The sequence below is a fragment of the Toxotes jaculatrix genome, chromosome 2, assembly GCF_017976425.1.
Source record: "Toxotes jaculatrix isolate fToxJac2 chromosome 2, fToxJac2.pri, whole genome shotgun sequence".
NCBI lineage: Eukaryota > Metazoa > Chordata > Actinopteri > Toxotidae > Toxotes > Toxotes jaculatrix.
In genome coordinates, this window is record NC_054395.1 from 21,013,988 (window position 1) to 21,035,753 (window position 21,766).

At 43.0% G+C, this 21,766-nt stretch overlaps 2 protein-coding genes across 5 annotated transcripts; both read left to right on the plus strand.

Annotated features, from left to right (window-relative positions):
* The first annotated feature begins 999 nt into the window (after positions 1 to 999).
* On the plus strand, positions 1,000 to 4,663 carry asb14b (ankyrin repeat and SOCS box containing 14b). 2 transcript variants are annotated; one of them, XM_041053337.1, is made up of 10 exons: positions 1,000 to 1,052; positions 1,577 to 1,721; positions 1,821 to 1,873; positions 1,960 to 2,091; positions 2,191 to 2,349; positions 2,509 to 2,754; positions 3,029 to 3,197; positions 3,293 to 3,827; positions 3,948 to 4,101; positions 4,209 to 4,663. In XM_041053337.1, the coding sequence occupies exons 2-10, from the start codon at positions 1,597 to 1,599 to the stop codon at positions 4,385 to 4,387; spliced, it is 1,752 nt and encodes a 583-aa protein (XP_040909271.1). In that variant the 5' UTR covers positions 1,000 to 1,052; positions 1,577 to 1,596; the 3' UTR covers positions 4,388 to 4,663. The 2 variants fall into 2 exon arrangements, with proteins under 2 accessions (XP_040909271.1, XP_040909262.1); XM_041053328.1 differs by lacking the exon at positions 1,000 to 1,052 and having other exon boundaries at positions 1,565 to 1,721.
* Positions 4,664 to 5,270: 607 nt separating this feature from the next.
* On the plus strand, positions 5,271 to 18,427 carry tasorb (transcription activation suppressor b). Of its 3 annotated transcripts, none has more exons than XM_041058189.1 (23): positions 5,271 to 5,659; positions 7,232 to 7,377; positions 7,719 to 7,811; positions 7,927 to 7,999; positions 8,399 to 8,490; positions 8,585 to 8,719; positions 8,847 to 8,971; positions 9,104 to 9,135; positions 9,526 to 9,631; positions 9,879 to 9,982; positions 10,203 to 10,312; positions 10,677 to 10,749; positions 10,871 to 10,945; positions 11,211 to 12,017; positions 12,918 to 13,228; positions 13,330 to 13,432; positions 13,540 to 14,387; positions 14,982 to 15,104; positions 15,425 to 15,584; positions 15,680 to 15,788; positions 15,906 to 16,084; positions 16,265 to 16,399; positions 16,648 to 18,427. In XM_041058189.1, exons 1-23 carry the CDS (start codon positions 5,356 to 5,358, stop codon positions 17,904 to 17,906), a joined length of 5,502 nt encoding a protein of 1,833 aa, XP_040914123.1. In that variant the 5' UTR covers positions 5,271 to 5,355; the 3' UTR covers positions 17,907 to 18,427. The 3 variants fall into 3 exon arrangements, with proteins under 3 accessions (XP_040914123.1, XP_040914131.1, XP_040914139.1); XM_041058197.1 differs by having other exon boundaries at positions 16,651 to 18,427; XM_041058205.1 differs by having other exon boundaries at positions 13,333 to 13,432.
* Positions 18,428 to 21,766: the final 3,339 nt, after the last annotated feature.

Below are 21,766 nucleotides of genomic sequence, written 5' to 3' on the forward strand. Positions count from 1 at the left end.
CTGTCTTTCTACCAGTTTATACAATAAAAGCAGCACTGCACTTCTGCCTTCTGGGTTTTTACAGTAGTTCACAAGAATTCACTCCCAGAATCAAGTCACTGTAATGTGACTGCAGCATTGCTTTTGGGACACATTTACATGTACCATAAATGTAAAAAATGTGGCCACAAGCCAAATGTATAAGAAATTGCTTTCTAAAATTAGTAACATATGGCTTGTAATGAGAACCAGGTCAACTAGTAACAGGAAACCTTGACATTACCAAACTGGTGCTGCAGTAAAATGAACTTGACGATCTTGCTTGTGTAAACTGATACGTGTCTGAGTAAATATTCTGTACATACTGTGCCTTTCTTACCTGTCGGGCTCTGTCTTTGTTTTCTCAATGCCCACATGCATCCATTTGTCACCTGCTTTTCTTTTGGTTTCAAATTGTGAGCTGATACTGTCTACAGACTTGTGAAGACCTCATAAGCCATTGATGTGTAGGTTATGATCTGCTGCACTGTCTTTATTACCGGTATACTAAAACTTTGCAGTTTTCTAGCACAGAAAACAATACAGCAACAATATTGATTTAAAAGACAAATTTCTTATGGATGATTATTGCATAAACAATGTTTCCCAGAGAAACCGAGCTTGATATACACCATATACCACTACAATTTATACGCAAACTTATGCAAATGTAAATAAGGGCAATCTCAGGATTAGTACTTAAAGTAAAAAAAATCAGTCTGAAATTAAATTTAGTACACTATCTTTTGCCTGTTTTGATGATAGAAGTTACAGAAAAAGTGATTCAGCTGTGTTTGTTAGTTGTTTTTTTTTTTTTTGGCAGTGCTTATGTTGAAAGAATGTGCATGTGAGCTGAATGGTGGCAGTTGTTGCTGTGTTCAGTGGGTCAAAGCTTGGTGCTGTCAGCAAAGACCCCGTGATCTGATATTTATAGTAGAAGAGATATAAATAGCTCCAGTTTGTGTGGATACTGAGAAGCCCACTGGCTATACTGTTATAAAAACTACCGAGGGAGCACTGCTGTTTGACTGAAGGTAACCACCAGATAATGAATATGCATTTAGAGAAGAACTAGACTCATTAATGTGGAGCTTGAAGGCCATTGCTGTTGTAGAAGAGATTAACCTATTGAACTTGATCCGTAGCTGGTGAATTTCCATGTCACGTTGTTGAATTTCCAGGTTATTTAATAGCATTTGTAGTACTGTGAAAATCTTGTGTCTCTGTTCTTTATGTCATTTCCTCTGCTACCTTATAGATTCCTGTTTAAGCAGAGCAGTGAAATGATACCATCAGTTGTTTATGGGCTGTGCAGCAGGGACCACCATACTTTTGTTTGGGCTATGCTGAAAGGGAAATACAGCAAATTCTCTGCAGGAACTCATTTTGACATCCAATTTAACAACATGAATATGATTGACTGCAGCTATTCCCTGCTTAGCTGCACTGTGCTACAGTTCACTTTTCTCTGTCAGTATTCAGGGCTGTAAGTGGTGTGTGAGTTCTCAGGTACCCAATTTAATGGTCTTGTTTGCTTTATGGTTGTGTCTCCCTGGAGCTAGTCCTTGTGCATTTCAGATGAGCACAGAGACAGAAGATGACTTTTATCAGTCAGAGGACGACTTGGATGAAGACGAGGCAACGCAATATATAATTGAACAAAGTCTGATTCAATATAGAAAACTCAAAGGACTGAATCCAAGGTAAATCTCTAAGCACCCGGTATTAAATGTCTCTTTCTTAACATTGTGAATCTCTTGTTCATTGTTTGAATTAATATTTTGTGCAATGTCTCTTGATAGTGATCTGAAACCCAGTGAAGATCCTGATGAGATCTTCAAAGCAATTAAGGAGGGTAAGCTGTTGTTTTTTAACCTGACAAAGCTGATTCAGACAGCCATGAATCTTTCTGTTGATGCGATTTCCTGTCTTCATATACAGGTGATGAGGATGCACTGAACAGACTGGCAGTGCAACCAGAGACTCTGTCCAGAGTTGATGAACGAGGATGGATCCCCCTGCATGAGGCTGCAGTGCATCAGAATAAAAGGGTGTTAGAGATTATATTCTCAGGTAGTAAAGCTGTTATAAGTATGACCGTAATATTTCATCATGCAGACTCTTCTCATTAAATTCTGCATGTTGATTAGTTGTTGAATGTTTGGGTTCCAGCATCACCACCTGGTGCAGCCCAGTGTCGCACTCTAAAGGGTGAGACGCCACTGTTTCTAGCCGTGGTCCACGGACTCAGAGACAATGCTACATTCCTGTTACAGAACGGTTGTATCCCGGATCTCCAGAATGACGAGCAGGATTCTCCGCTAGTGGCAGGTATCTGACACAAAAATTCATCTGAATTCAAAATGCACCTTATTTTATACTAAACATACAGTATTTCCTAAGTTCTCTCTCTCTCTCTCTCTCTCTCTCTCTCTCTCTCTCTCTCTCTCTCTCTCTCTCTCTCTCTCTCTCCTACTCTATATTTCTTAGCTATTCTGAATGACCAGTATGACCTTGCCACACTACTGATTCGCTACAGTGCCAAAGTTGACCAAACAGGACCGCTAAACAGGACAGCTCTACATGAGTGCGCTTTTTTAGGCTTGGAGAACTTTGTCTACCTGCTCCTAGAGTCTGGTGCCAACCCAAACGCATGTGACATCAAAAAGAAAACTCCCCTGGCTCTGGCTGCACAAAATGGACATTTAAATGTGGTGGAGGTCCTATTACAGAAAGGTAATAATGAAATTAGGTGATTTAATCTCCGCTATGGAGATAAAATCATTTTATGCGTTTCCATTAGCTCACTTACTGAGTTGCTCTGACAATTTATGGTGCAATAGAAAAAGAATAACAAAAAAATTTTGCATTTTGGCTTTTCAGAAAAGTTGTCAGAAACTCGTACTGTGGCTGTGCAGAGAAATGTCTTAATTCAGTAGTGGATTAATCGTCCATACTCCTTTCAGGTGTGGAAATTAAATGTGTATTACTATTTGTATTCATCTTGTAGGAGCCCATGTGTGGTGTGAATCTGAGTCGGGCACTATTTTGTTTGATGCAGCAGCATCAGGAAACCCTGACATAATCTCCATTCTGCTCGACCATGGAGCAGATCCCAACATACCTCTTTACAGTGGCCACCTGCCAATTCACCGTGTGGCATACCATGGACACAGACTGTGAGGCTTATCTATGTTACACCACAAGCTTTCCCACTTTTTAAATAGACTTTGAATCACTGTCATGTTATTAAATGAGGACTCCTCTGTGACAGGGCACTGGAGCACCTCATCCCAGTGACTAAACTGGAAGCTGTAAAGGAAAGTGGGATGAGTCCTCTCCATTCTGCAGCTGCTGGGGGACATGCCCAGTGTGTGGAGATGCTGCTCAAAGCTGGCTACGATCCAAACTTCATGCTGCACCCAAGGGTGCGTCGCAACTATGATGATGAGCGCAGGTCTGCCCTCTTTTTTGCTGTGTCCAACAATGATCTTCAGTGCACCCGCTTGCTGTTAGAAGCTGGGGCAATGGTGAACCAGGATCCTGTCAGCTGTTTGCAGGTGGCTCTTAGACAGGGCAACTATGAACTGATCAACACACTGCTGAAGTTTGGGGCAAATGTAAACTACTACTCCCGTGTCAACACCACTCACTTCCCCTCAGCTCTGCAGTATGCCTTGAGAGACGAGGTCATGCTGAGAATGATTCTGAACCATGGATATGATGTCAAGCGCTGCTTTGACTGTCCGTATGGTGACAGCTCTCATGACTACCCTCCTTGGACGACCTCAGTCATCAAAGACATGGTGGTGAGACAAAGCTTGTCTTAGAGATTGGAGCTATAAAGAGCAGAATACGGGGGGGTAATGGAGTAATATTTTCTTTCAAGGTTTCTCTTTGACTGCCACATGTGTCTCTGTGTGTTGTAGTTCTGTGAGGTGATAACTGTGTCCTGGCTTAAGCACTTATCAGCTCAGGTGGTACGCATCATGCTGGACTACACCGACCATGTCTCCTTCTGCACCAAACTTAAGGAAACCTTGGAAGAGCTGAAACAGTGGCCAGAGATCTGTCACATCCAAAGTAAGAACTGACATGATCCCTCAATAGTTACTTTCTGACATGTTAACAAACATGTGGTGATGATTTTATGTGTATTCACTGACTTTGCTGGCTTTATTTACACTCAGGGAATGCACGGACCCTGAAACACCTGTGTCGGTTGCGGATAAGGGAGCATCTCAGTCGGCTGCGCTTGAGAGCCCCAGTTTTCATCAACTTCCTTCCTCTTCCTCCCAGGCTGAAAGATTACCTCCGCTACAAGGAGTTTGATGTTTACAGCAGGGGCAGCATGGTTAACCCCATGTGAATGCACATTTACAGTTGTCAGAGATACAGTGACACAGATAGTCACTTGTTTGCCTTGTTCTTGTTTGTTTGTTTTATGTACTTTATGCCTTGTAATATTATTTGTATAAAAAACTATGTACTTTTCAGTTCTCTAAATATCTACAGTGACATGTAAATGCATTGTGTAAAAATTTACTTTGTTTCAGTGACTCCTGTGGTTAAATGGGTCTTTAAGAAAGTGAAAAAAAATAATCAAGAGTCTTAATTATTGTAATTACTCAATTTTGGAATGTGAATACAGAAAATTGCAAAATATGAAAAATAAATAATTTATTGATTAATTTACTTATTTCATGAAAAAAAAATTACATCTAAAACGGCATAATTTTTTTTATCTCTTTCTTGGGAGATAGAAGAAGAGTCTTTGCCTCTTTGTCGTCACCTGGTGGTAGAATGAAGTATTACAACAGTGGAATTTACATCAGCCTACAAGGTTTTACAGTTTAGTGAGTATAGAACTTGTCAGCTATTACCATCTCAGTGTATGGAGTAAAGGTGTGGTAAAATAGGCCTTAAATAGGTGTTAGAGAAATAAAAGTAATACATTGTGGTGTAAAAATAAGAGGTCAAAATGTAGGGTAATTATGTATAATCAGGTCATTCGTAGCAGGACTTCGCATATTTGGCTGCATCCTACATCTTATTCTTGCTGTGAGTTGTTAAATGTGAGCATTGTTTTCTGTTTCACTACCGTGTCCACTCACATCCCATCAGTACATCAGTTCTCGCAGTACCTGTCTCCGCCGCTGGGCGGCGCGGAATCTCTCGTATGTAAACATAGTGACGGCAGCGTTTTGCAGTGGTGGAGAAGAACGTGTACGTCATTTTCACAATGGCGGAGGCTGGGTGAGGAGGAGAGAGTGTGTGTGAAGCGGCGCCGTAATCGTTAGAGCTACACTGCCCGTAATACGTGCACGGTGCCCGAAAATGGCCCTGAACCCCAGCGCGGTGGGGAAAAAGGACTCAGAATGTGCAGAGACGGGCGAACTCCACCGCGACGGCGGCGAACCCCAGAAGAATTCAGCCGCCACCTCGGCCACAGCCAACCAAAATGGCGATCAGGCTGGATGTGGAGACAGTGTAATGCCCGAACAAGAAACCCCTGAGCGGCGGAGGAGCGCAGGAACGGACGCCCGGAGCTTTAACAGTTCTCCCTTGCCTGGCCAGAGACCGAGCGAGGAGCTGCCACGGAGAAATTTCCAAATTCCGAGGAAGATAAGAGAACGGAAAGGTGGTGCCATATCGCTGCTATTTTGAACAGAGCCTGTACTGTCTTTCATAATTCTGCTGCTGCATGTTGCTAGCCTGCTAGCTAGCTGGCTGGTCTCGCTGGTTTAATAGAGTTTAACAAACTGATATTTTAGGTTTGAATCACATCGGCGTCATGCAGTTTAAGCACACGGATTGTCTCGACTGATGTAGCGTGAGTTGTTTTAGCAGACATAGCTGTGGTTGCTGGACTCAGGTATCCAAGTTACCAGTCAGTCAGCAGCAGGCAGCTACGTTGCTGTGAAGGCGCCTGAAAGCGGCACTTTGAGGACTGCCCGTTTGAAAGCCCACCTTGTTTGGTTTCTTCACCTTTTCATGGCACCATAGTCTGGTTGAAAAACGCTGCAGGAGTTATGAGTATGTTGCAGCCATCACCTGACAACATGTGGGTGTCTCATTGACCTCAGTGAAGGGCATGGATTTATCCACCCCACCCGTCTATGTAAAACGTTTTCACTGAACCATGACATTTTGAATGCAGTATAAGTAGGGATGCCCACCCCTTGTCCCAGCTTGAAGTCACTGGCATTACAGAGCACCTCACCCTCATGCCCCACAGAGCATTAGTCTGTGCAGCCTCATGCAATGGCCCCGTCTCCCAAAAAGGTGGAAGCACCCTTAGGAAAGTGTCAGATGGACAGTGGTTGTCACAAACCCTGCTGTAAAACAAGTTATGTGAAAATATATAAATACATGTGCAAAGTTGAGACAAAGCGGGTGAAGTTATCGCTTTGAGCATCTCATAAGCAGTGGTCAGCTGTTCCACCAGCAGGGTGCAAATGTATAAAATAACTTATTGCCCAAGTTGGAAACTTAGCAATTGTGAGACAGACTTGGCTGTGTGTGCATTCCACTGGCCTCTCTCCAGTCTTCATCCTTTTAGCTCACTTGAGGGATGTTTACTATGTGTTGCCCCACAGTTTGAAGCTGCTGATCCTCCCCCCAGGTAGCCTGGTGGTTTCACTTCTTTGCATGTGTTTTGATCGGCATGATAAACCTTATGTAAATAAAGACAGATGCAAGGTTTGCTCACCTGTGCAGGGTTTTGTTGTTGTTAGACATTCCTGTTTTTACCGTTGCTGATCAGTGTTTTTCCGATTCTGGCAACTCTTTCTCTTCCAAAGAACATTTCAGTAACCTGTTGTGATGAGCTGGCTTTCACAGATAGGAATAAGTTTGGCATAGGATGCTGCTGGTTCATTTCGACTCCCCCTGAGCTGTAAACACACAGTGAATTCTTGCCTGCGAGCACCCAGTTCACATCACTCCCACCTGTACCTGATGTATTTTATACAAGAACATGCGACTCAAATATTGAGCTAAGTTTCAAAAATACAGACATGTGTATGTTCTTCCCCTGTAAGATAGAATATTGTAGGCATACAGTCGTCACACCAGATAGCTTTATAAATGAACAGGGTGTTTGATGGTCAGTCTGATGTGGCTGTCCCCGGCAAGTTAACTTCACACATGCACACAGGTCTATGCTGCAGATGCTATATGCTAATCCACTGACTGACCTCTGTGTGTGCAGGCTTGTACCAGTTTCTGCCCCCTGACAGCCGGGAGTTTGAGGACCTTGTGAAGATTGTCTCCTCATTTTACCTAGACTCATCATCACGAGGAACCTTCTCCTACTGCAAGGCCAGGCTCATTCACAATGAACTGCTGGAGAAGGAGGTTGGTAATTGTCTCCTTGTACCCCACAGCTTCAACATGAGCATTTCAGTTGCTCCGTTTTTTATTCATGGAACCCTTTTGTAGGTTGAATCAGAATTTAGCAAGATCATACTTAGCTGTCTTCAATGCTTAAACAACTCAGCAGTGTTTTAATTCCACGAATGCTTTTGTAACTCATGCGAGAGAAAAGACCACATGCTGAGGGCAGGCTGCAATAAAATGTTTTCAGCATGTGATCTTCCAAGTTACACATTCTACCAGAGCCATGTGTATAAGTACTAAGACTTTGTGAGGTTCAGACTTCTGTATCTCATTTACTGTCTGCTCCCTCTGTGTGCCAGTTCATCGAGAAGCGGAGAGAGATGAAGCAAGAGGGGCGGACCGAACAAGAACTGACTGAGTCGTACTGCTTCCTTTATCCAGACAAATCCAAGGTTAGCCTGTCTGCGAATCCTTACTCACTCATATAAAAGATGATGGACAAGTTATAAAGCACAGTGGGTTTTTAAAGCATGATTCTGAGCTTTGTTTGTTCCCTTGTGTGTCTAGCTCCAGTGGATCTGTGAGAAGGGTTTGTCGGTTGGACACTCCAGGATTACTACACTAGGAAATCCATCAGTGGGTAAGTTGGTCTCTTGCATGTTGCTGTTGGTTCAAAAGTAGACTATGAATAGAAGTAGATGGAAGGATGCGTTTTTTTAATTACCACTCTTGTGATAAAACAGTTTGCTTTTCTTGATGGATTTATTTTAAAAATTAACATTTTTTTATTTGTCTGCATTTGAGGATGTTTTATTAGTATCTTTACCTGATGAAATTATAACTGAAACCAGCGCAAACATGGCTTATCAACAGCTGGAAATCTCTGTAACATATGTAACAATACATGAGTTAAGTGTTTTTTTTTTTCTTCCGCAACTGAGTACCCAGTCAGGAACTAAATTGGATGGATTGTTTCTCAAAAGTATCAACAATTATTACTTGGCACTTTTCCTCTAATACTGTTATATTGTCATTGTAGGTGTTTATCTCTCCAAACATTCTGATTTGTTACAAATCAATCCTTTTGAAGTGGGCTCGTCTGGAGACATGATCATTTTTAAAGTTATGAGGGTACGGTCGCCATTCTGTTCTCATTATGAAATTACTGACATTGATTTCTAATTCTTGCGAGACTTCATGTCAGCTCGTATGTTTTGTGTCTCAGGGCCGAATAAAGCACATCTATGAGAACATGCCTAAGAATGCAATGGAGCCCACACCCAAGTTTGACTGCCACTTGTCAAAAAGTGCCAATAGGGTTACGTCTTTGCTGTCTTACAGAGCTTTTGAGCTCACACAGGTAAGCGCTGCTTCTATTTCATTCACCTATTGTATGTATTGTGTGTGTATTTTATTTTATTTTTTAAGTATATTTTTTAGGCTCTTAAATTTCTGTGTTTTAATGCGTCTCACTCATTGTCTTTTAGCAATATTTTTATGAGTTTGCGTTTGATGAGATCAAGGCACGGCCCAGGCACGTGTGCCCCTACGCTGTGGTTTCCTTTAAGTACAAAGGAAAGGAGGCTGCTGCAGCTCCTCTGACTGCACACAGGTATATATTCCTGCAGGAAATGGTGAAACTCAGCAAACGCTGTCAGGTGGTTGAGGAGGCTGGCAAGACATACACAATGTTTCTGCTGCGTTCTGTGTTTGTAAACAGGCTTTTTGTTTCTCTCCTTAACAGGTTTAACACTATTTCCCCTGAAGGAAGTAGAGGTAAACCATTTTTTAATCTTATATATGCCATAAATATGTTTTTTTTTTAAAAAAGATCTTTGTGTGTTGTCTTAAATTAGTGTCATGTTTGAGTAAGCTGGGATATGTAAAAAGACCATTTCACACCAGGAGCGGAAAACACTCTGCAACAGGATAATCAATAACTGCTGTCATTTGAATCAGTATTGTAATGTTACTTCTTTAACTTAAAACCGCGACTAGCATGCTCACAGCTAGTCAGTTAAAGAAGAGTCCATTTCAAGTGTTGCACCCCCAAAATTATCCAAAGAGCATATGTCAGAAGATGTGTCTTCTCAGTGACAAACCTGAAGTTCTGAAAAGTCATGGGCCTTGCATTCTCTGATCTTTGTGCTGCTGATGTTGTTGCAGGGAAGAACTGCTACACTGTGTGGAGTGGTCCTCTAGTGAACAAGGGCCAGGAGTTATTCCCAATCTGTTTACGATCCTCCTCACGCCCCTACCTTCCTTTCAAACTGTGAGTAACCCTATAGCCTGTAGCCTCTCCTATATAATCTGTGTATCTTTAGAAAACATCCTCTGTTAATCATTAAAGACACTTTTTGCCACAAAAGTTTTAATGCCCTGAACTTAAACACTACACATATCTTGTAGGTGAGAAGTGGAAATTTGAATTCAACTGTGCAATATACAGACAATGGTCTTTTCCCTCTGGGATTTGTTATGATTTGCTCTCTGATAAATCTGCATGTGCTCCCCTGCAGGCCTGAGAAGCTGGAGGTGAATCGGGGCATGCAGCTAGAGCAGGTGAAGCGAAAGATTCCCTCTGTGCTCTTTTCTTGGGACACCTACAGAGTATCACGGGAAGGTCAGTCCAGTCCACACGTGTATATCTCATAATAAAATGGTAGAACAGCGTCCTGAGCATGTGGGCGGTAATGCTCTGTATTGTGCGTTATAAAAAATCTCACTAAATCCATTCAAGTAATGAACAAAGTGTTCGCCACATAAAACTGAGCATAGAGAAAATAAACACAGAGGAGTTATGTGCCCACTTTGTATTCCAATTTACTGCTCCCTGTCCACAGTGATGAAGTGTGGGATGTCCTGCAGTCTGTTTGAGGTGGTGGATGGAAAAGGCAAACCGACCAGCGGCAGCCTGGCGGCCCTGGTCAACAAGCTGGAGAGAGACAGGATGGTGAGTCACCATGTAGCTGTTACCTACCAGGTTATCACGCATGCAGCTTCTAAAAAAGATACATAATTGGTGCACTAAATCACAGTTTCTTAACAAAATAAACTCAGTGCTGAATTGAGTTCAGAGACACAGGATGTCCTGTATTCAAACAAGAAACTTTTCTTTGAGTTTGTCTTGCTGCAAAATGTGAGATAGCTCTCAGAAGGACAAGAATGAAAGTTAGATTTGTAACGTATTGTTTCACGTAGTACAAGTGTACACAAGAAGTAAGTGCAAACCTGTCGAGCAGTACACTGATTTTTTGATGGCTCATATGGTCTGATAATGACACGCCCTGACTGAAGTGCCACTTCTTCTTAATCAGGTGCTGGTGAAATCCCTGTATGACAGGGGCTTCCTCTTCCTGCTTTCCTCAGCTCAGATGGTTGAGTCCAAAGGTATGAAAATGCTTTTTGTTCCTTTACTTTCCTCATATAATTCTCTGTTGTGTCAGCTTAACACCTACTTGTTTCCTCCAGTGAGGGTTCAGCTTTAAAAAAGTTGCTGTTTGTTTTCTAGAGCGGCGGGGGCGAGCTGAGAAGAACCTGCAAGCGTTATTCATCTTTCAGGAGTCAAGGATGGTTGTTAAGTATTGTAAGTATTATTCAGTATCTGTCCATCCTTTTTCTGACAGAGCTTCTTTGCCAGCCTCTGCATCAAACTTTCTACTAGAGTATTTTATCAGAAAACAGTTACTGTTTGAATGTGATGTCTTCCTCACTGTCTGTCTACTGAAACCTGTCTGCTTCTCCATTTTTAAGAAAGTCAAAAACAAAGTTGAGAAGCGTCCATGCCATTGCCTTGACTGCTGTTTAGGGCTGTTATTTATCGCCTGACACTGATGTGTTTTTCGTTTCAGCATCCAGACTGTTTGAGCCGGAGCCACTGACGGCGGAGCCCCAGCCCGCTGTCCTGTCCTCCATGGAGCCCTTCATCCCTGCTCTGCACTATGCCCTGTTCAAGCTGCGCCCCAACCCAGGCAAGGACCTGAGCTCTGGGGTGGAGCGTCAGGCCACGGATTACCTAACGCGTATGGACTCAGGCACGGTGCGGCCGTTCATCCTGCCCGACTACAAATATAACGTGGACGATCGGACCAACCCGCTCCCAGTTCCCAGACCCAAATTTAACATGGATGCTGTGCTGCGTTCTTACATCCACACCCCTGCCAACTATATGTTACCTCTAAACAAAGCAAAGGACATCATTGAAAGAATACAGAACCCCGTACCCACGCCTGCACCGGCCCCAGTGGAATACAGCCCCGTTTCTGACTGGGGCGGCTCGGACAGGGGCTCAGACAGGGCAGAGAGACCAGCAGGGAGACCAGTCCAAGAGAAACCTCTGCCAGACAGCAACAGGCGGAGGCAAGGGTTGGCCCATTCAAATGGAGCCCAGTTGCAGCACAAGTCCCACATTGAGTCCCAGCCTCAGCCCCAGAGGTTACGGCTGTCTCAGAACGAGTATGATAAAGACAAGATGAAACAGCTTCTAAAGCTGATTCAGCTCCATAAAAAAGCACTAATAAAGGACCCTGGGAAGGAACGGGGAGAGGATGGGGCCTGGGACGCCAACAATCTGAAGAGGAAGTTTGAGGGAGATGAGAGGGGAGGCATGAACAAACACCAACGCATTGATCCACTGAGCAATGGGGAAACCAGTCGAGGTGAGGAGGGCTGCAGCTGTCTGTGTAGCTTGATTTTAAATAGTGTAATAGTGTAGTTTTTGTTGTTTGGGAATTTCCGCAGAGACTGAAAAGTCAGCTCCTCTGAAAGAATGAATATTACATTACTTTCATAACAGCCTGATTAGTTCTCAGTTATTCAGTTGCAAGTAAGAAAGACATTTGCTGCCCATTGGCACTATATTAAGTTTAGTGTATTGATTTACACAAAAATTAAATTACTATATGATTTTTAAATACTTTCATGTCAGGATGCTTGTATTTTTATTTCTAATCCAGGTAGCTGTTCATATTCCTGTGTGTCGGTGCAGTACCCTGGGACACTGGTGTCTTAGTAAGGTGTTGGGCTATCACATGCTGCCAGACCAGTTTTAGAGTGCCTTAGCATTGGTTCTACAAGTTTCTGAAACTCTGCTCGAGGGATGGACACTAACACATGGACACTGAACACCAAAAGATGTTCCCTTGTTTGGTGTTTTCATGATGGTTGTGGAGAGTGCCGTTTCACATGACGTTCTAAAATCTCCCATAGGTGTTCAGCTGGGTTGAGATGTGTTGACTGCAAAGGTCATAGCCTATGATTCGCATCATTTTCATACTCATCAAAACATTCACTTACCCCTTGTTCCCTATGGACGGGGGCCATTGTCATTCTCTTTCTCCACTCGTTTTCAGGTTTTTCCTTTGTCACCTGTCTGTATGTCTGAATTTAGGGTAGTTTCCGTCTGCACCTTAAACAGTATTTTAACTTGTAGAAGTTGTCAAATTTGCAATAATCCATAACTCTCTTCACAATTCATGTATAATACATAGAATTTTAGCTCTAGCTGTTAAAGAGCTAAAAGCATCAAATTAATTGTGTGTGTGTGTGTGTCTTGCTAGGCACCCAGGCAGGGGAGATGGGAGATGAAGGTGAACACAGCGACAATCTGACAGCAGTAATGGAAAGCATGGGCATCTATGACACTGATCTAAGGGCCCGTGGCAACACCAACACCTCAGCGGTCAGCGAGACCCAGCGCCTCCTCAAGATCCTCCTGGCCACTCTCAACAAAGCCGTGGCTCAGGGTTCGATATCGGTGCAGTCAAACCACGGTGAACCGTCGACGGGTTCAGGCAGGGCTGAGCCTCCCTTCCCTGACCCAGATCTTAGGAAACAAAATGAGCCAGCATTACAAACAAACTACACAGAGGTGAGATCAGCTGATTGTAGCGTTATAATTTTAGAATATTTTCCCATGTCTTAAATGTGTTCATAGACCTAAAAATAACTACCGGTGTTCTCTTTCTTCAGGAGGACATGGACTGTAGCCCTGGTAGTCCATTCAGTGCAGGCTCCCCACCAGAGCAAGCTCACACCTCAGATAACCAGAACTGGGTTATCCCCGTCAATGAAGGTACCTCAAAGCAGTCAGTTCACACAGACCTCTCCCTTGCAGGCATATTTAGATCACAAGGTTCACAAGGCATCGCTGTGACAAGTTTCCTGTCTGCTTTTCTTCAGACAAAGCGCAACCTTTTCCTGAGCCGAAGCCCGAGCCGGAGGCTGTCATAGTGGCAGACAGTCACCCAGACCCGAAGACGCCTGCAGTCGCGGAAGTAAAAAAGGCGTCTGCGCCACCCACGTTACCAGTGGAAGAGGAGGTTCCCTTCAGGCCCTCCATCAGCCTGGACACCATACTCAACCAGGAAATTCATAGCCTCACATCTGACATTAAAAACATCATGCAGACTCACCACATCTGCTATACCTCGCAACTACCACCACGGTTGCCTCCACGCCACTGCTGGCTCCCCAACAGCTGCTTCTCAGACTTTGTTGTACCCTATGTCTCCCCCGTCCCCATTCAGGGGCATGTCAAAGCACTGTGTGAGAAGATGGACAAGTTGATCCCACTCCCACCTGCTCCTTCCAAGGTCACTTCTCCACCTCCCCCGGTGACAACGTCTAATCTTACAACACCACCCCCCTTGCCCATCCAGACTTCCAAAACTAAAGCAGAGCCCTCCGTGTCAAAGAGTACCACCTCCTCTCAGGGTGGTAAAATGGGCTCTGTCAAAGAAAATGCATCCACAAAGGCTAAAACAGACGGTACATCAACAGAGTTGGGGGGAGAGATCTATTCTCCCTCTCATGTCACAGCAGACTCTCCAGACCCCAACTCCCAAAACCCAGGCTCTGCTTCTGGCAGCGGGTCTGGCCTGCTGGCTGGGAGCCTCATTGGTCAGCTGAAGCCTGAGGTTTTCAGCAGTCTGGTGGAAATCTTTAAGGATGTCACCAAGAATACAGTGAAATTCTACATCTACTCTGGAGATGAGGGGGAGGAGAGCACTGTCTGCAAGGAGATAAAGGTACAATGCAAGTTTCCATTGTGGCCTTGAAAGAAGATTATCAGTCTTCGTATTTCTGTTACAATTTATTATTTAGTTTAAAAAATGTCAGATAAAGGGAAAATTGTCCCTTATAAATTCCCTGAAACCTAAATGATGTCTTTATATTGCTTGTTTTATCCAATCAAAAACCAAAACCCAGAAATATTAACATTTATATAAAATGAAAAATCGTCACTTTTGAGAAACTGGAGCATTTTATTCGATGAATGACATAGTGTCATGATTACTTTCCATTTTGCATAGTTGTGCCTCCAATTTCTTTCATATTCTTCATTTTTAGACTTATTCTGGATCATGTTTTCAATTTTTTGGGGTCGGGGGGCAAGGAGCCAGCTTTCAGCTTTCTGTAGTAGTGCTTTGCACAGGCACATACAAGTGAACATACAGAAATGTGAAAGGCTAAACTAGTTCCTCTTTGTCACTATGTGTTCTGTGTCCCAGTGCTCAGCGCTTGCTGCATCTGTCAGTCAGTTAGCACTTGTATGTGTAAGAGTGGAGGACACATTCATCTGTCTGTCTCTAACAATTACGTCTCTCCTGTCTGGCACAAAGGAGTACTTGAAAAGTCTTGGCAACAGTGAGTGCAGCCCGCAGACGTTTCTGGAAAACAGCGGTAGTTTAGATAAGCTCCTCATCATCATTCAGAACGAGGACATCGCTGCACACGTGCACAAGGTAGGGTCACTTCCAGTCACCTTCTTCATCACACCTCTGATCTGTAGTTCAGATGACCCGGCATCAGCTGAGCCAGTCAGTGATCAAACAGAAATAATGGCTTCTTCGTTGAATTGCACGGTGTTGGTTTTTTTTTCCTTCAATCTCCAGAGTTGCTGAGTTTAATTATTTAAAAGGACAGTGTTTTTTGCATGTTGTGTCAGTATATATGTATGTACGTATATATATTACTTGAAAATACAATTTATTTTCCGATATGACTGATGTTTTTAAACAAAAAGCAATTCAAGTGTAAAAATTTCATTTTTCCCCCCCTGCAGATCCCAGCCCTAGTATCTTTGAAGAAGTTGCCTTCAGTGAGTTTCGCTGGAGTGGACACTCTGGACGATGTCAAGAACCACACATACAATGAGCTCTTTGTTTCTGGAGGTTTCATGGTGTCTGACGAGTTTGTCCTAAACCCTGACCTTATCACCCAGGGTAAGTTATTTTTTTTTCTGTGTTGGAGCTGTGTGAGTTCATGGAAATATCAGCTCAGTGATACTTCATAGCTCGTGTTGCTTCGTTTTGTCCAGATCGTTTGCAGGGGCTGCTGAAGTTCTTGGAGGAGCAGAGCACCCCTGAACACCCCTGGCAGTGGAAGGTACACTGCAAGTCCCAGAAGAAGCTTAAAGAGCTGGGGAGGTCAGTATCTCAATATCTATTTCCAAAATAGTAATCACATAAAAATGATAAGCCATATTGGGTGTGTGAAGAAACATCTCGACACTGTATGGACCTACTTTTGCTGTTCTGTTAAAGGTTAAACACCAACGCCATGGGGCTGCTGAACCTTCTGACAGCCTATCAAAAGAAGCACCTTGTGGAATTTCTCCCTTATCACGAGTGTGACACCCAGTCACGTCAGGCTCCAGATCTTGAATGCCTGATCAAACTCCAAGCTCAGCACACGCAGCAGCGGCACCTTATCTTCCTCACAGGTATCTTCATCCTCATCATCATTAACTTCATCTGCCACAAGCAACAAAAGACATATTTACACATCAAAATGTTGAGACGTTCGTGTAAGATGTATTTTCTTCTATGCATTCTGTTGGAATAAATTATAAACATCATTAGACCGATACGAAAGTATTTATTGTTTTGATGTGTTTTTGCAGAGAGGCCATTTGAGATGTTCCTACAGTACTCCAGAAATGGAATAGTGATAGCGAGCATTGATGACATTATGAGCGGTTTCCACAGTCTGATTGGCTCCATTAATCAGAATGAGCTTCCAACGCCGCCCTCTACTGGTGGGTAGCATCAACAGCAGCACTCCAGGATTTCATGTCATTTTGCCGAAATTTCTAAATTGTTTGCTAAAGTGCCTTTTGTTTTGTGCAGTTATATTGCCAGTTAAAGTTATGTTTAAACCATCAGCAGAGTTTTTTCTTTCAAACACATGATGCTTTTTGGGCATCTGTATCATATCTGCTGATGATATCTTACCCTTCTCCCTTTTCACGTCTCTCTCTTTCTCTGCCCTCTCCTGCTCTCCCAGTAGTCAATGATGAGTGTGTGGAAGAGGAGGACATGTCATTAGACTCTGATGATGGTGAGCCACCCGCTATAACAGATCCCTCAGAACGGAACCAGCAAGTCGAGAAGGAGAAGCCTCCACAGCCGCCCCCACCAGATGTGGAGGAGTTTCGTCCTCCGCTCCCAGACCAGCAGGTCACCCCTGAGAGAACTCCAACATTGTCTGACTACAGCGCTCTCAAAACAGCCATCTCTCAGTTCAAAGCCACCAACCAGATAGGCATGGGCTCTTCAGACATTGGCAGCTTGTCACCGGGAGGTTTTCCAGTGAATCCCCACCAGAGCTTCCTGTGTCCTTCTGCATCGTGGTCATCCTACACTGGCTCTTCTAGCTATGCGGCTTCCCCTGCCTATCCAGCATCACCCTGCAGCAGCATCCAGGAACAGGAGTATCGCCCCCCAGTTACGGCCTCTGCCCCAGTCCCAGCCCCCCCAGTCCCAGTCATGGCCACAGCAGGACCTCTTGCCAACCTAGCTTCCCTACCCTTGGAGGTCAAACCTCCCCCTCCACCTCACCTCATGATGCTGGGTCACACATATGGCTCGGACACTGGCGGGGCTGGGGCTACTGGAAACTCTCCGCTCACCACCTCCCTCCCTTACACAGAACATAGTGACACAGTCCAGCCAGGTTACATGGCTGGCATTCCTAAAAATGCAAGCGGGACTCCCACGCAACCCGATAGGACACTCAGTGGACCTGGGGAGGGTGTATGGGGCACTGCAGGGACCAGCACGTCTGAAACTGGCAGTGGCCAGGGTGGGGTCACATCTGGTCTTTTGGAACCCAGTGGGCTCCCTAAGACTGGGGAAACCCGTGGAGGCGGCCCCCCTGGTAGTCAAGGGGGAAGGACTCAGGTGAACTGCGCTGACAACCTTGGACCGTCTGTGGGTATGCCCACAGTGGCCACCAGGGAGGGCTCAGTATTAAGACCTAAGTTACCTCCACATCCATTGTGTGGTGTGGGCTACGGTAGTATAGGTGGGATCCCTGGACAGATGGACCATGGGCCTATGCGGGGAGCTATGGGTCCTGGTTCTTTAGGGAGCTATCGAGGGAGAGGAATCCCACAAGGACTTTGGCCTCGGCTAGGACGAGGACATGATAGGGGGGACGGGACTGGAGGTGGACCCTGCTCTTGGGGTTACCCAGCAGGCAGGGGCGGGACACAGAATTACTACTCGGACTACTCATTTTCTCACAATTATGCCCCTGAATAGACAATCAGCAGGATCAAAGGGGCAACACAAACGCCATACTCCAGAGACAATTAGAGCTGGCTGAATGTATATATTTCCTTGTCATAAACACAATGATTTAAATCAGTAAATAAGGATCCTGGTTTTCTACATTAATAAAAATTGATACAGACGGTGCCGAGTGTCCTACTGTCGTGTAAACTGTATGTACACTCTTTCCATGTGAGCTATTTGAGACCCTGTTCAAACCACTATATTTATATTTGCCAACAAATGTTAATGGCCTTCCAGCTTCTTGGAATTTATCATGTTATTTCTGTTTGTTCCAGTTTTGAAACGGTTTGTGAACAAGGGGAAAGGCTGATATTTTTTTAAGGAAAAAAAAAAAAACTAGTGAATTAAATTTCACTTTTGCTGTTGGTTTTCTTTTTTTATTTTACATATTTGGTTGTCCTAAATTCTATTCAAATAAAACATTTCAAATCTTGTTTGTGTGACAGGTTTGATGACAGTGTCAAGCAAACCATTAAAAATATAAATCACACCTGTCTTACTGTCCTTTCACTCAAAGTCTACATTTTAATCTGTATGTTTACGATTTGTATGTCTGGTAAATAGTAGTAATGTGCGGATAATGTGGAAAACAAAACACGCCTTAAATAACATTATGAAATTTAAACATTCTCATATGAATGAACAGGTCAGATTTCTATGGGAATCTCCAGGTGTCTTGGTACTCATTATAAAAACAATGTGTTAACAAGTATATTAAAAACAAGCTATTACATACTGTGGAAAAAAATTAACTTCTGACAATGACATAAGGCACAGGGCACCACGGTAGAAATCGGTTAAATCTATTTTCTCCAGCAGTGTAAGCTGTGTGTACAGAGCAGTTTGGAGGGGATGCAGCACTTAAAAACCTTTTGAGACTCCATGCTGAGTGCCACTGGCTCTCCAACTGTACCACTATTGAAGGAGTCATTTAGAGGGTTGATGTCCTCTCTGTGTGGGTTTATTGTGTTGTTTCATTAACTCAGTGGAGGTTCTGATGGAGAGAAACACCAGATGGCGCTATTTCCTCTTAATTCGTAAAATAGGTTAACACTTTATCTCCAGAGCCCCATTCCAGTTGTGCAGCAGTCATGCCATGGTGACTTTAGAAACTGTGATAACATGTTTTTTTTGTTTTGGCCAGTAAATCAATTGTAGCTGAGAGCCATCACACAAACCCTTATTTACTTGGGTTTGGCTTACTGAGCAAGAATGTTTTGTTTCAGCAACACCCCACTCAGTTACATTTACTCTCTGAATCTGCCCACCACAAATACTGTCTTGGCAGTTTTGGTTGTGTGCATCGTCTGAGGCATCCTCAGAGGTGTTAATATAATACAAAGGAAAATACAAAAAGTACAGAGTGCACATAAACATCCCAAAGTCCACGTCTGTTGTGTATATTTTTTTGTGTGTAACATAATATTTGGACCTCTCCAATAAAAGCAGTGGTGGGCTTTAAGTAAGTATATTTATTAAGGTGCTGCACTTAGATACTTCGACTCCACATATGTGTGGAGTGTTTTCTTTTCACTCCATACTTCAATTATTTGACAATTTAGTCACTTTACAAATTAAGATTTAACATACAAAACATATGAAACTAAATTACCTAACAAGCACAAGCTGAGCTGTAACAAGCTGAGTCCATTAACAGATTAGTCAGTTAACAGAAAATTAATTGGGAACTACTTTGAAAAGCCATTATTCAAATAATTTACCAAACATTTCATGGTTCCAGAATCTAAAATGTGATTATTTGCTGGTATTCCTCCTAATTATTTCAATAATTCAAATCTATTTTTAATGATTTTGAAGTTTCGACTGCTAGTTGAACAAAAAAAAAAACAAAAAAAACAAAACAAAACAAAAAAAAAAAACAAACAAAAAAAACCAAACAGGGGTCACTTTGGACACTTGGTAATTGTAATGGGCATTTCTCACTATTTTCTGAATTTCTACCAACCAAACAATTGATTTAAAAAAAAACAACTTTCAAGTACATTTTCCTTGTTTTTACTTAAGTAACATTTTCAAGGCTCTTACTGGTAATGGAGTATTTTTACATTGTGCACAAGCAGATGCGTAAATGAACATGCTTGAACCGACGCGTGGGTCATTTGCGGGCAGCGGAAACAAGCTGCAAACACAACATGGACTTTTCACCTGAGGAGTTAATGAGGCTAACGTGTTAGCACAAACTCGTTTACACATCCAGGAGATACGGAGACACCTGATGAATGTAAGTCTAATATTCTCTCCCCCCCCCCCCCCCCCCCCCCTTTTTTTTTTTATCTCTGTGTTGTCCTCCACTTTATCATCAGGAAACTATATCTCGCTTTTTAGGGGCTAAATAGCTCCACTGTGCTCACCGGCTAGCTTAGCTGCAAAGTTTGTCCGTCGCCATTAGCAGGTAAAGCAGGTGTTTCTTGGAGCCTTTACATTTACGTTAAAAAGAAAACAATGCAGTGAAAGGTTAAAATGCTCTGTACATCTGAGGGGATCCAGAGAGTTGGTGGATTTATCACTGTGAGCAGCGGTGGAAAGTACATTTACATAAGCACCGTTTTGAGCATCCAGTCCACGGTTGTAACCTACTTTTCTTGTGTATTTCTATATTTTTTATGCTTATACTCCCCCGCATTTCAGAGGCACATGTTGTATTTTAACTCCACTGCAATAATTTAACAGCTGTATTCACTAGTTAAAAGCAAAATCTGCGAAATATACTTAAATTAGAAGAAGTAGAAGTCCTCATACTGTAGAAGCACTCCGTAAAGTGTTACACTACCAATAATACATTGAATTGTTTGATAACATTACTTACTGTTGTAATTGGTCAGTGTTAAGCTGAATGTAGGTACTTTACACACCTCCTTTGTTTTGCAGTGAAGTACAAGCACCTTGGAATTGTACTTCAATACTTGAAGTTATCTTTACTTGAATAAAGGGGAATCCGAATACTTCTTTCATCTCTGACTACAAGCAACCCCTTTCTACAGACATGCACATTGTCATTTGATTCCATCTGTTAAAATTAAAACAGATTTCACTGGATGAGGACATACAGGGGAAGTAATAACCAGGTCAAGCAAAACATATTCACCCTGTGCACAGTTCCAAAGTTGGTCAAATTGCATCAGCGAGCTTTTTAGAGATTAGGCGTTACTTGAAGAGGCACCTTTGCAGGATGTAGGGCTTCAGGCCAGAATGAAACATAGCTCTGCTCTGGTATGAGTGTATCTGAGTATCACTTCTCTTGTTACATACCCCAATGGCTCAGATTATGGATATCCTCCAATTTCCACCGCCATTTTTCATACTTTTAGTTTGCAGGCTACAAGATAACATTGTCTCTGGATGGGGCTAAGTAATGTGGCTTATGTAAAGCTCCTATGGAGGCAACACTTTGTTGTGGGGTTAGACACACTAAACAATAGAAGTGACTGTATTTGCACAGAAAAATAACATAATCCAGTAATGTTTTATGAGGCAACATCAGCCACCTGTATCTGTATGAGTATTAGAAATACAAGCAGCATAGTGATACTATAACAGTCTACAGCCATGCTGGCGGCTCTGTGAGTCTGTACTGCACAGAAGTGCTCTGAGCTAAATGTTAACATCAGCATACTAATGTGCTCACAATGATAGAGCTAACTTGTTGTCAACTTGTTGATGTGTTAGCATGCTAAAATTTGCTAATTAGAACTAATCACAAAGTACAGCTGAGACTGACGGGGATCAGTTTTGAGGGTAATTGGTCATAAATTAAAATTTTGACCCGATGATGGCACTAGATTCAAAGGTTAGGGGATCACCAAAGT

Bases quoted from the DNA above. Each gene is read 5' to 3' on its own strand.
- tasorb (XM_041058189.1), top strand. From the start codon at position 5,356: ATGGCCCTGAACCCCAGCGCGGTGGGGAAAAAGGACTCAGAATGTGCA. The intron at 9,632-9,878 runs GTGAGTAACCCT...GCTCCCCTGCAG, and splicing joins CCCTACCTTCCTTTCAAACT to GCCTGAGAAGCTGGAGGTGA. The intron at 13,433-13,539 runs GTACCTCAAAGC...GCTTTTCTTCAG, and splicing joins GGTTATCCCCGTCAATGAAG to ACAAAGCGCAACCTTTTCCT.
- asb14b (XM_041053337.1), top strand. From the start codon at position 1,597: ATGAGCACAGAGACAGAAGATGACTTTTATCAGTCAGAGGACGACTTG. The intron at 2,092-2,190 runs GTAGTAAAGCTG...TTTGGGTTCCAG, and splicing joins GTTAGAGATTATATTCTCAG to CATCACCACCTGGTGCAGCC. The intron at 2,350-2,508 runs GTATCTGACACA...TATATTTCTTAG, and splicing joins GGATTCTCCGCTAGTGGCAG to CTATTCTGAATGACCAGTAT.